This window comes from Lytechinus pictus, chromosome 14 (assembly GCF_037042905.1).
Source record: "Lytechinus pictus isolate F3 Inbred chromosome 14, Lp3.0, whole genome shotgun sequence".
Taxonomy (NCBI): domain Eukaryota; kingdom Metazoa; phylum Echinodermata; class Echinoidea; order Temnopleuroida; family Toxopneustidae; genus Lytechinus; species Lytechinus pictus.
In genome coordinates, this window is record NC_087258.1 from 8,562,802 (window position 1) to 8,577,425 (window position 14,624).

At 37.4% G+C, this 14,624-nt stretch overlaps 1 protein-coding gene across 1 annotated transcript; it reads right to left on the minus strand.

The window, feature by feature from the left end:
- Positions 1–740: 740 nt before the first annotated feature.
- LOC129276686 (F-box only protein 42-like) lies at positions 741–14,361 on the minus strand. Its single transcript, XM_064109355.1, has 4 exons — positions 13,994–14,361; positions 12,821–13,054; positions 3,995–4,259; positions 741–2,867 (listed from the first exon to the last, which is right to left on the minus strand). Exons 1-4 carry the CDS (start codon positions 14,157–14,159, stop codon positions 2,801–2,803), a joined length of 732 nt encoding a protein of 243 aa, XP_063965425.1. The 5' UTR covers positions 14,160–14,361; the 3' UTR covers positions 741–2,800.
- Positions 14,362–14,624: the final 263 nt, after the last annotated feature.

Consider the following 14,624-nt stretch of genomic DNA (forward strand, 5'->3'; position numbering starts at 1 on the left):
CTTTAATTGAAAGGGAACACACCTAATTAATCTTCAGTACCCATCTGCTATTGGCCAGCATCATCAATCAATCCCGCAACCCTTTACAAGCAGTTTCTCCCTTAAATCAATATCGAGGAGAGACACACTTTACTGGCTGCATGTGCACTAGATTTTCTTAACCTCTGGCTCTGTAAATGCCGGGTCGGGTAAAATGGGTCATATTTAATACCCCACTGCTTGTTTATAATAATAATTTAATTCAATTATTGCCTTTTGCCATATTTTAGGGTGCACAATTGTAAAAATGCAGGTTGAGTTGTACAGATCTATCCAAGAGGTTGTTTTTTTCTTAATAATGTGTACATGATTATCACTCCTACTGGTTGAATATTATTATATTTATCTGTAATTAAAAGAGGTCTATAATATTATATCAAACACTGAAGCATTAATCATTTTTATAAAAAGGCATAGAGAATTAATATTATTCTAGAGTCAAGACTCAAGAATATCAAAATTATAAACAATTCCTTCTAACTAAAAAAATTGATATTTGAGGTGTAACCCAAATGATAATTTGATAAATTGAAGTCTAATGTAAGTTCGAATTCTTCTTCATGTGCCTAGCAAGTATACATGTAATATTCAAAATATATTTTCTTCGCTTTATTGTCACAATAACCTGATCTGTTTCAATTCCTTGTAAATATTGCAATTCTATCTTGATTAATAAAACAGATCTTTTTTTTTTTGTTATTAATACAGTACTGGTATGTAGAATAAAAGAAGTGGTGTAGCAAATATCTGTTCTATTGTTCCTTGTATTCTATTCACTCTTAATTAAGAAATTATTGGCAAAATAATGATATCTTGAAGTGTCAGTGAACTTCAACTGATCCATCAAATATCAAAGGTACATGTACATGTATATGCTATTGAGTGCAGTGGAATTATTTGAAATACCTAGTGTTAGCCATAAGATATAATAATGGTAGGACACTATCTTTCATTCCTGACAAATGTTTACAAGGAAGTGACATTTAAAGAAGTGCTTCCATTTGACATTTAATAACAGTCTGGTAGGAAAGGAATCCGTTCCCATTACTTTATATCATTCAACTCATTTCAATTTCCCCCTAGCTGAGTTTCTCCAACTTCAATCCAAACAGGTTTCGGTTCTGTTTAATAAACCTTTAAATCTGCCATATCAGAATAAATCATTTTTCAAAGGCTAATACCTTTCTCTTCAAGTAAATGTTACTCCTGTAAATGAATACAAACCCTGATGGTAGAGTTTCGCTTTTAATACCTTTTCATGTAAGCATAGAGTTTCTGTTGTTGATTTGTAATCTAATCATAAAAGCAATAAAATAATCCCTCATTGAAAGTTCGTCATGCAATTATCTTGGTAATTATAAAGTGATCATGTACATGTAGGCCTATGATAATAGGAAATTTTTCTCCTTCGAAGATTCATAAATCATAAAATGCAATGCAATACGTTACAAGTAGAAAATGTGTTTTCCTTTTTTTTTTTCATTCTGCCAAACAATATTAAATGGCCCAATCACTTGAATGAAATGAAAAGGAATCATATTTAATGTCATGCTGCCCTATGGGGAAGGGGAGGGGGGGGCAAGTTTTCAATGTTAGATGTGCCATAAATGAAGCTAACTTGACCTACATGACTATCAAAGGGGTCAAACTTTGGAAAAAACACAAAGCTCAAAACCTAAAATGTGAATTATATAAAACAAAGACATGGAAATGTTTAGCTTTCGCTTCTGCATTCAAAACGTGTAATGAAGCCTAAATCACATTTTTCATCATATCAAAAAAATACATGAGGACAAAAGATGATTCACCCCTAAAATATGAAAATTAACAAGACCCATGCATGTGCATTGATCTAATTGATTCAATACATAGTGCACATGTAGCTTGACACGAACACAAGATAAAAATGGCTCCATTTCAGATAATATCATTTCCCCATGCTACCATTATGTATATGAACAGAGTAATTTCAGCCTAATTTATATGGTGATGAGCATCAACGGAGACTATTTTTTAAAGACTAGTCCTTGAATGAGGCGTACTGAAAGTGGTGTCGTCATTCCCTCAGCAATCATCATCCGAACACATCACGGGACATGTCTTCAGGAGAACACAAATATGCCTGATGGGCAGGCCTAATGAAATCTTGTGTCGCACTCGTCACAGCGTTTCGGCTGCGCGCTCGTCAACAATCAAGAGAGACAGAGAGAAAGAGAGAGAGAGAGAGAGGGGTGAAAAAGAAGAGGAAGGGACAGTCAGATGGAAAGGGAAAAGGGTGTACATGTTGGGAGAGATTGAGGGATGGAGGGAAGAGAGACAGAGAAAGGGGGGGAGAGGGAAAAAGAGGGGAAGAGGGAGGATGGAGGGGTGGATGGAAGGACAAATGGAGGGACAGACGGAGGATGGAGATAGAAGAGACAGAGATGGAGGAGGGAGGGAGGGATACGCAAAGGGATAGCAGGATCAGGAAAAAGATCAAATGAGGGACGTACTCATGTAGGAACAGAGAAAGGGGGAGGGAAGGAGAGAGAGGAGCAAGAGAGGTACATATGCTCACAAACAGATAAATTGTGTACATGAGGGTAGATACAAGATACTGGGAGGGTAGAGAGAGAGAGATTAGAGGAACAATACCAACCTCATAAAATGCAATAAGAGTGAAGAAGGGCATATTTTGCCGTAGAGGAGTAAAGAGACAGTTGTGGAAAACATGCTTACCCTTCACAACACCACTAATTCAGCTGGGAAATTTTACAAATCACTATAACGCTGCTTGGCATAGACAGAGCATGGAGGTACAGTGTACGAACACGAATTGGATAAAGAAGCTGATCGAGGATTGAAATGAGAAAGAAAAAGAAAATCAAAACAGAAACGTTGATCATCCCTTTCATATTTAATCAAAGTTTTTTATGCATTGGGTATCAATAAACAGACAAGAGAAATCTGGGTTAAAACAGTCTACAGAAATTTGCTCAAATCATCTCACCACTGTGAATAGGATTTCTAGTACATGTAAGATCAGTCAGAATAATAGGAAAGGGGTTTAAGGGATATAAAGGGATTCAACACTTTTTTTTAATAATGAATAAATTAGCGTAGGTATGATATGTGGCTGAAGAATCCCATATACATGTAAATTAGTTTTAGTTTCATAATTCTTGTCACATCCCCCGTTTTCATCATTTTTGTTCAAAAGATTACATTTTAACTGGGTATTTTGGGTTCTTGCTGTGGACAGAATAGCAAGTTATACATGTATTTCTTATGCTTTGAGAAGCTTTTAAGGTTCCATATTGAAATACATATATGTACTATTTTGTTAATCTGTCAACTGTTATTTATCACCTATGCAAGGCATTTTAGCAGATATAAAAAGTCATATTTCACTCGCTATTTTCAATCCGAGACCAACAAGGTAAACAATCGCCATGTTGCCCTCCCTGGGCTTGTGAGCGTTGTTGGCTCAGTCGGTAACGCGTCTGCCCGTCAAACCAAAGATCGTGGGTTCGAGTCCAACCCGGGCGGATGACTGAAGCCAGTGCATTGTGTGTAACCGTCTCTCCCATGTTTCATAGATGCAGGCTATGTTAATCCATCCCTCGGATAGGACGTTAAATGGAGGCCCCGTGAAGAGGAGAGTCACCACCTTTGCACGTTAAGAACCCACTGCACTATTCGTATAAGAGTAGGGGGAAACCCCGGTGTAGTGGTCCACCTGCAGTCCCCCCAATCAGTTATATCGGGAGGAGAGACCTGCGGGTCATGGTGATTCAGTTCGCTTTTCGCCTCCCAGGCACAGGTGACGCCAAACAAATAATAATAATAGAATCCTGTACAAAACAGAGGTCAGAAGAACTCCTCCCCCCACCCCACCCCCCCCCCCCCCCTCTTTTAATATCACATAAATCAAAAGGCGTAGAACACTCAGAAGTTCTATGCAAAATTAACCTACCTTTGCTGGCCTTCCAGGAGTCCACCAAACACCACCATCTTGCTTCCCACAATGCTCGCAGAATGACCAGCCATTGGTGGAGGGGACGGACTCGTCGCCACGCAGGACCACTTGTTCTTGTGAGGGCGGTAGACATGAAGCTCGTTGAATATTTGAGGTGCAAGGTGAGGTGGGTGGGGCACGGGTGGGGCCAGTCCGCCGAAAAGGATCAGGTTTCCTTTGTAGTTGACCATGGTGGCTGATCCCTTGGGGCTCGGGTATGAACCTGCAGTGACAGAACAGAATCATTCGATCTTGATTATGAAAACATTTCAATAAAACAGATTTTTTTTTTTTCTGAGTATACTTTCGAAAACTAGTTTAGTGGAAACCGGTTCAGGAAACCAGTTTGGGAGATCGCTTTGCTAGCGTTCTCATTTGATCACCCGAAAGTGATCTTTGAAACCAGTTCACGTAAAGCGGTCTTGTTGCTAAGGGAACGTACTCAGCAGGGTGACAAGTTTCGTATAAAATTTGAAACTGCACCATAGACATTCTACACACTGTGCAAAGTACCACGCTAAAAATGTGCAAAGATAATTTCCTGAAAAACGGTTTTTGTCCTCACTTACACTAAAACCAGTTTAACGAGGCAAGCGATCTTGAAAAGTGCATCACGAGGTGGTTTTCCAAACCGAGCGTTCTCATTACACATTAAACTACATGTACATGTAGTTTCCAGTATTATTTCTAGGACAGTAATGAGAACGGGGTCATAGATCATAAAATGTCAAGAATAGGATAAAGTTTCATACCATAGAGTGAAGGAAAGATCCTACAGGAATAAATGCTTCAAAAGTACTAAACCCAGACCACTTAACATGAAGATGTACATAGAAGGCAAAAATACTAAATCTTCAAAGTTCAATTTTCTGGGTAATTTCTGACAACCTTCTGCTTTAATCTTGGATAAATTCAAAATAGCAGGGAATGGTGATTTTCCAGGGCTCTTTTTATATTTTTTAGGACTCTTTTGATCATTTGGGGGTAAAATCACCCCGACCCTCATGTAATTTTTCACTGGTCCATGGCCTTGGGATTCGGGTATTAAACTGTGATGGACAAACAGAATCACAGACCATATTAAGATCAAAGGGAATATATTATTACCCTTGAAAATTATCATTGACAATAATTACTGATTCTGTAAGGCTATAAGACCCTGCGATGACTGAATGCTTTATAAACAAGGTGGTTCACAAACCACAAGTCTCACCTGACTTATGATTAATAAAATATACAATATGATCTTTTGACCCCTAGATGACCTTTGACCTCACCTTCCCAATGAACACAAGTGTGGTATTATCCAATGATTATCTTTACCAAGTGTAAAGACAGTTTATGCAGAAATAAAGAAATAAAAGCAAATTGAACAAAAACTTTACCTTTTAACCCCTAGATGACCTTTTGACCTCAAGAACACACATTACCCAAGGATCATTTGTACCAAGTGTAAACACAATTGATGCAATATAAAGAAATAAGAGCAATTTGAACTAAAACTTGACATTTTGACCCTAAGATGAACTTTGACCCCATCATCCTCAACAATGCATTATTACCCAAGGATCATTTGAACCAAGTATGATAAAAATAAATGTAGAAATAAAAGAAATGAGAGCAAATTACAAAAAAAAAATTAAGATGGACATGGCCTCATAACATTTGACCTTTTGACCCCTAGATGACCTTTGACCCCATAATTCTCATTGGCTCACATGTGATATTACCCAAGGATCATATGTATTAAGTATGAACATAATTGATGTAGAAATTTAAGAAATGACTTCACACTGAATAAAAACTTAGTTTAACATTTTTTGTAACAGACCAACAGACTATAAAAGGAAAAGTGATCGCTAGGTCTCTGCCAAATTTTGCTCAGGCAAGACAAAAATTATCATCTCATTAAAGTCAAGTCAATGAAATCCTCCTTAAAGGCCCTTTGACTAATCTCAATCGTCTTCTTTTTTCAAGTTGAGAAAAGGAGCCCAATTGCAATATTATACCCATTGGTATACAATGCATTCTGTCACTCTTATAGTCATAAAATGCATTTTTCCACCTATTGAAAAGTGCCTATTATATTTTTCTTGGCTAGGCCAGTATGGGATCCTGGACCCATCTATAAACATCAACTGAAATGTACAGAAATCAATATTTCAGAGTAAAAAAGAAATATTCAATTTTTAAATTGCTTGGCATTTTCCCACTAAATTATATACACTGTACTTTCTAGAAATATGGACAATGAATGCTTATTTCATGGATGTAAAGATATGAAATGTGAATTTCAGCACTTTTGGGATGGAAGGGATTGCTTTATGTATACATGTATACCTTGTACAAATAAACTAAGGGTGTGTTCAATGTCGGTTTCCAAATTTGAATGGCAACATGGATCATGATTGAAAACGTGATTACAAAACGCAGATATACTGAGAAACAAAGGGTGTGTTCAATGTCAACTATTCCCGATCGTAAAAAAGTAAAGTCACGCTTCGGAGGAAACTTTGAACGTAAAAAAAGATGCGTTTGTAAACGCGATCAGCTCAAATTTACCACCTTGAACATCACAAATGCGACATTGAACACAAGTGCGTTTTGAAAGTGGAAGCCTACACAAACAGGTGCCAGAACTGACCTTTCTTGTGATGGGTCAAACTGAGCACTAAAGCTAGACTAACGAAAGAGGAATTCAAAGACGATCAACATATAAACGGCTTTATATTTTTGAAACTAAGGGTGCGTTTATCCGCCACTTTTTTACCCTAGAATCATGATCTGAATCATGATTCAAATCATGATTCTGCAGAATCACGATTGCGTTTAGTCGAAATTGAATATACCGGTAATCATGATTAGAATCACAAACATGAAACACGAAAAAAGGGGCGTTTGGAAAGACGTTTCTGCAGAATCACGTACAAAAATGTTCGAATAAACGATATCGTGATTACAATCATGATTCTATGACCTCACTGTTGTGTCGGGCTACTTTCGGTTTGACTCTTGCCAAGCTCAAGGCGCTCTATATATATGCTCACTGTATGTACATGATTATGTACTATGCATGCATTTCTTGTCATGTTCAAGTTCTGTGTTGGTCATCGCATCGTCCACTACTTTTCAATTTTTGGTCATGTCTTCAACTTCAAGTTCTAGTAAATGAATTAACTGGACAGACAATGATCTCAGTTGTTGTTGAGTATACAGTATCAATATTAAATTGGATCTACGCTGAAATTCACTTCCGAACACCATTTTGGATAAACTAACAAGATGAATAGAAGCATATGGACCCTATATGATAGAAGTAAACAAAATGAGGTATGGACTGAATTCTGGAAGCAAACGATTTTTCGAGAGCCGAAACACGTGCGAAAAACTTCCTCTGTCAAACTGCGCACTAGTGATGCGCACTGGATTGGCCCGAATCTGAGGAGAAACAGCATTGGAATGAAGGTCGTCTAAACGCTGATTCTGTGATATTGTGATTCATGTTTGTGTTTTGAATCATGATTCAAATCATGATTCAAATCATGATTCTGGCTTGAGGTCGCATAAACGCAGCCTAAACGGTGCACCGCTGATCGTGTTTGTGTTTGGTGTTTTGGAATTGAGTTTTCAATCATGATTAATGTTGCTGTTTAAATTTGAAAATCGACATTGAACAAACCCGCAATGGCTCAAGCCTACTATTAATCTTAATGTACCACGAGGCCTACTCATCATAACCTTTAAGTACATGTACAGTGTACATACACCATAACAATATACTTTGAAATGATACTTTGATTGCATTTCCATCCAACTCCAAGCTCGAGTAAGCAATATTGATTTGAAAATGGCTTGTCAAAATTCATTTTATCGTTCTACAGAACAAACATCATTGTCAAATTCAATCTACAACCTAGATCAGTTGAACAAAGTCTTCAAGATGTGCAATAATCCACTCCATGTAAAGCAATGCAAATAATAATGGCAGTGGTGTTTCTACATACATGGAGTATGATGAACAGCACAATGAATAGTGTCTGTGCAAATTGACACCTTGAAAATAAATTGTTTTACATGGAGTCCATAATGTCTTTGTTTTTCCTGTTCCTGATAGATCAGTTTCTCAATTTCCTGCATTCTCTTGGTGATATATAAAATTGTTGTAGAGTTCTATTGAAATATGATATGCAGCTTTGCTATGAACACATGTAAATGTACACGTACAAATGTCGTACATGTATGTAGGCCAAGAGGATCTTGCACAGTTCAGGGCCCCGTCTAATACGAAGAGTTACAATTGATCCTATCAAGTATCAACCCTTAAACTACAAGTATATGGAAATCCATCATTGTCATAATTTTTCCTACAAAGGAGCACACTGAATTGTCAAGAAAAAGATGAATACGTACAAGTATACATCATATCTAGAAAATAAGTTGAAATTACATGCTTTTAAGATGGTGACGTTAATGGTTTTCCATAGTTGTGGTTGATCCCATTAATCGCAACTCTTTGAAAGACGGGCCCAGAACACACAGTTTTGTTTTATGACCTACCATTCAAATAAAGTGTAGAGTTTCACTTTCCAACAAACCTTGCAATATTCAACCTCAAAAGAGTTAATGTACCATTCATTGAAGAAGTACATGTAGAATGCATTCATTACGTGGTCTGTATGGTATGAATTTCACGAACTGGGCATGATTACTCCTTGTTTTTACGATTTTTTAGGCTAGCCCTGATATCAACATCAGCTTCTAGGGTTGTCATTTTTCAAAGCATTTTGTACATGTATGTTAAAATTTGCATTGTGTGTATTCATATCTTCTAGTGTTGAAATAGGGCCAAGTCAAAACGTTACAAAATTTAAATTAAAAAAGTATTGCTGGTTTGTTTGGGGTTTTTTTTCAACCATTAGAGCATATTCAGGGGCCAATAAACAGTTTTGAAAGTGGGGGCACACCATGCAAATAAATCACAATCAGATGGTAATTTTGATGTTTTTTACACAGTTTGGGGAAAAAAGTGGGGTATGGAGCCACCAGCCCCCCCCCCCCCCCCTGTTCCTCCACCACCCCTGATATTGACAAAAATGTCCTCCAAAAGTTGCTTGAAAATTTACATTTCCCATATTTCCTTGAAAGTATCATTCTTTGATTTTTGGAAACTACAAAGAAATATCATTCCCTTCTTTCTTGACTCTCATTGGGGTCGCATTTTTCATGTGAAAAATGAAACCACAGTGTAGGCATTCTACACAGTGTGTACTGAGTAGCATGCCCAACATGCACACTCTGGTACTTCCATGCAAATGTATCACTCAAACAACAATCACAATATGAGGCAACTCAATCAACTTTGGCTTTACCCATAATGCATTACGAATCCATACAATTTTTTATTTAAGTTGAGAAAAGGACTCCAAAGGCATACTATTTGGTATCAATGAATCGATGACTTATTTCTTGGCTTATCCATTTGCACAAAACATAAGGGTAGGTCTATTATGGAATGACAATATTTGTTTCGTCCGAATTTTTCATGTGTGGTCCCACATGTAGACATTAATGTTTGTTGATCTAGTGTGACTATCACCGAAAACAATTTTTCAGAGTCAAGAAAGAGGGGAATATTCTTCATTTTCTTGATAGTTTCCCAGTAAATCATACCAATTTCAAGGAAATATGGGAAATAGATAAACATTTCTTGGATATAATGTAAAAATGTAAAATGTGAAATTTTACCAAGTTTTAGGGAAGTTTTTTTTCAAAACAGTTGTCAAAAGAGGAACGTTTATGCTTTTAACAGTTGTTTGAATGGCGTTTCAATGTTTGGATTCAGCCCTACTCTGTCCAGAAGGGCACTACTCCGACCTTTCCTCTGACTGGGCTTCCTTCGACCAAACAAAACAGCCTATGTCTGGGTTGTGATAAGATAGATATCTTTGGGAGTTCAATCCATGCAGGCATGCATAAAAAGTTTTACTCCAACTAGAAAGGTCTGAATGAGGCTAAAGTATATTGAATTAAGACTTTCATATCCGTGTAATCTTCTTGTCTTGTATCTTTGGTATCATAATTCGCTCTCACACTATAAAAATCCCTTCAAAAGTTCTGTTCTGAAAAGTCCCTCCTGACTTGCAGGTATGAGTATTTGGGGGGAGTCTTTACATTACTTTTAATAGTGGCCACCTGCATACTACATGTAGAGTGATCACTGACCACTAAAACTGATTCCCAAGGAGGCTGAAGAACCTGTCTCTAGACGCAACCTGTTTATAAAGGCGACATTTGGTGTTATCCTTGGGCGGTCGCCATCATGAAATTTGCATTTACACTTGCAAAATATCTCATATTTTTGTTAAAAATCTAGACCTGTAGAATCCCGATCAGAAAAATACAGAGTAATTTTTTGTGTGGGTATGAAAGCCATCTTTTTGTGTAGAATGAAGTACCAGCAAAATTGCAACCATTTTTAATAATGTACATGTAGTTCAAAATTGCAACTACCGGTATCTAGAACACTGCATCACTGATCTTTCACTAATAGCACATACAAGACAGTGTGTTGGCCCTATCAGGTTACTTTCATCCAATGCAATCAAGAAAAGAACTACTTTCCTAAAGTTTCTTTTTCTGAGTAGAAAGTGACAGGGTTATGCTTTTAATATATTTTGCCACCTTCACTCAAACTCACAAAAAATTTAACTTTTCAGTTTTAAACAACAGTTGTATAATAAAACGACATGCATTTACTATGACTATCATTTGAATAAAATGCCAACAAAAAATGCCAGATGCAGAATAGATGAGATGGTATAATGGCGGAAAAATGTTATTAATGGCACAATCATATTCTGCCTAAGATGGCCGCACAGCGAGTCGAAATCAGCGTTTTTTTTTTTTTTGTACCAGCTTCCTGAATGTGGTTTGTATAAAATTCCGTGAAACGGCGGTTTTTTACTCACCGTGTAGACATAGTAGGAGAAATGTGACTGCAGCATTGGGCACAGTTTTTGTGTTTGAGACAAATACAGTTTGCAAAAAAATGCTAACTTTCACAAAGACACAAATCATTAAATCTATCCCCCTCAATTCAACTGGCCAGTCTGAGGGAAAAGGTTATTTTCAACAATGAAAAAAACTTTTTCTCCACCTATCACATCTGGCTATTGCATGCCAGCCACAGCTGGGTAAAAACATATTTTCATGTAGTACGATCATGATGCAGCCTTCCGCATTCCCTATCATCGCCACTACCATCATCACCATTGTAAGATGGTTATTTTGTCATTCCTTATTTTGTTTATTTCCTTTAACTTGTTTTCTTCTCCAGCTGTTTTACATTTCTGTTCCGTCTAGAGTCTAGGACTCTAGACTTGAGTTCATTTTATTTCTTTTCAGCACTCCCCTTGCAGTCTGAACTTAGGTTATTATGTTTAACGATATTCAGTTGTCTCCACTTTGCATTGCTTTCCTCTTATTCCCTTTTGTCATCTTCATTCCTTTTCTATTCAGGTGTTCCACTCATTCCATCTCCTGACTCCTTACATTATTACGTAATCACCCAGACATCTTTATCATCTTCATCTCCTTATCCCTTATTGGTTAATTTTATGAACTGGACTCCTACACTTTCAGTTGGCTCTATTCTTATTATTCTCATTGGTTGATTTTATCTTGAATATATGTTGATTCTTTAATTATGATTTGAGTTTTAGTGAGGCAAACAGCCCTCTCATAAAATCAGCTACCAGACTTCATCGAGTTAAGTTCAATTATGTGTCTTCAGAGTTTAGTTCCTCTCCATTATCTCTGTTTGATGTGTGATTGAGCTTCTTCGGTTTATTTCCCTCTTCTTCGGTTTATTTCCCCATAGACTGTATTATTTTCAACCCTACACCATCGTCACGACCATCACTATCTCCATCATCTCCATCATCACCATTATCACCATCATCACCATCATCATTATCATCAATCATCATCACCATCAATATCAATATCATTTACCATCATCAAGATCATCATGATCTTCACCCTCATCAGTCATCATCCCATCATCATAATCATTACCATCATCACCATCTTCATCCCCCATCATCATCACCACCATCACCATCATCATCACCATCATCATCACCATCTCCATCATCATCATCACCATCCCCATCATCATGACCATCACCATCATCATTCATCATCATACCCATCATCACCACCATCATCATCATCACCATCATCACCATCATCACCATCTTCATCCCCCATCACCATCATCATCGTCACGGAAGCATTGTGGTGTAGAGGTTTGAACTTTCACCTTGTAATCAGTGGGTCGTGTGTTCGAATCCCACTAACATCCCTTTGAGAACGTGTCAATCCACACTTTTGCCATTCTCCAACGAGGTGTTAAATTGATACCCGGAAGGATGCGAAAGCCTATGTAGTATGCCTAGCAATTGAATCTTGGAACTCTTGTTGGAATGCTCCCCAGGGAGTAGAGAAAGTGCATACATAGTGTGCGGGCATGACAGGATCCAATGACCAGGGTATAAATATTGCAATTTAAAGCGCTTAGAAACAAAGTGTAATACTCGCTACATCAATGCAACTATTATTATCATATCATCACCATCATCACCATTATCATGATCATCATCATCATATCATCCTCCGCATCACCTCCCAATCATCATCTTCATTATCATGACCACGGTCATCAGATCATGACCACCATCATCATCCATATCATCATCATCATGACATCATCCTCCTCCCTACCTGATGCCAATACCCGCGTCCATTCTCGCGTGCTCAGGTCAAGATTCCACATGTCGTTAAAAGCTGTCCTCGATCCAGAACACCCTCCAAAGAAGTAAATATGTCCATTGATGTATGCTACACTGTGAGAGTTTCGCCCAGTCACTGGTGTGGATGGGCATTCACATGAACTCCATTTCAGTACACCTTCGCACGCGGCATTGACAAACGCCTGCTTTCGCTTCAACACCACTCCTGAAAAATGGAAGGAAATGGAAATATAATTGATCACAAGATTAACACAAAATAATTTACCCCAACTAAATGATAATCAATGAAATAAAGACATGGGAAATATCCTTATGTCAAAAATTAGATCAAGCCAGGGACAATCTATGCTGTGTTTTTTGCTCTATCCACCCCCCCCCCCATGTTTATGTGCTTCTACATTTAATTGTTGTACTAATACTATCTAAATCATGAAATTGGGAACTATCAATCATTGGCGCTCATTGCCTTTGGAAAGTGTGATTTATTCCAATAATTGGTTCCCAATTGGCACTAGACGTCTATTCAGCACTGAAACACGAACGTTATTAAAGATTTTCATTTTCAATTTATGCCTTCAAGTTCATCTTCATGAAATTCTAAATTCATCATGTTCATTCATGTTCTTCAGAAGAAGTTCATTACTAGACTATAGACTCTATAGACTATCCGGTTCTTGTTGTGTCTTGACAGGTTTTTTGTTCACATCCCACTGTCACTGATATCTCCTTGGTCTGAGCCCAGACAAGAACAATTTTAGGGAATTTAATTTTGCAATCAATATTTCATAAATCAATTTATCAATTGACAGTAGGCCTACTAATATAATAAATATCAGATAATTACAAATACAATGCACAAACATTCACAATAATTTAGCTATTTAATGCATGAATTTGAGAAATCTCAGATCAAAAGTTGTTTATTTTTAATATAATAACGTTGGGCTAAAAATTTTCTTTATTTTTGAATCGGTCTGTCTTCTTCTGAACTGTAAACTTGACATCAGACCCCCTGGCCCTGACTATGACTATAGTATAAATAATGACCAAATTTTCCAAAATGAATTATGATCACACTTGGTCTTTCACTAATGTTCACATCACGATATCTCTTCCCTAAATGTTATATTTCTTCCATTTTCACCTTGGATCAGACGTCTCCATAGTTTGCAAACCCGTGCAGCAACATGCACTTCGTTGTACGGAGATAGATAGGACAACACACGCTCCAATATTTCTTCCGGCAGATCATTGATAATGAATTCAGGCGGTAGTGGAGACGATGGGGCATCATCTTCTGTGTCCTCCATTTTCGCGTCCTTTGGATGTGATTTACAGTGTGAAATGGTCCAGACACAAGAATTATATCCAGTCAGACCTGAATGGGATCAATATTCTTCACAATCTACATAATATGAACAAATATTAGAACACTTCGCGTTGTTTTGACAAGTGGATTCCGTTGTCTCACGAACCGTGGTAGTCTCCATTGATAGCACACGCAAAGGATGTGAATACAGAGAGTTCCTACTTCAATACCGAGCGCACGCACGAGCCATGGAGCTATGGAGCTCTATGCACGAGCTACATTGTGTTTAAAAAATGTCTACATAATTATACTCCATAGAGATACAATAAACTCAACTTTCAAATGACTAAAAAAAAATGGGAAAATATTCAGTCTTGTGTTATTACTCCCCACTTAAATAAAGGGTGTAAATAGACTGAGCAGGAATAGCCTTCCATTTTTTCTTCAGTTTTTAAGGGCCGGGGGT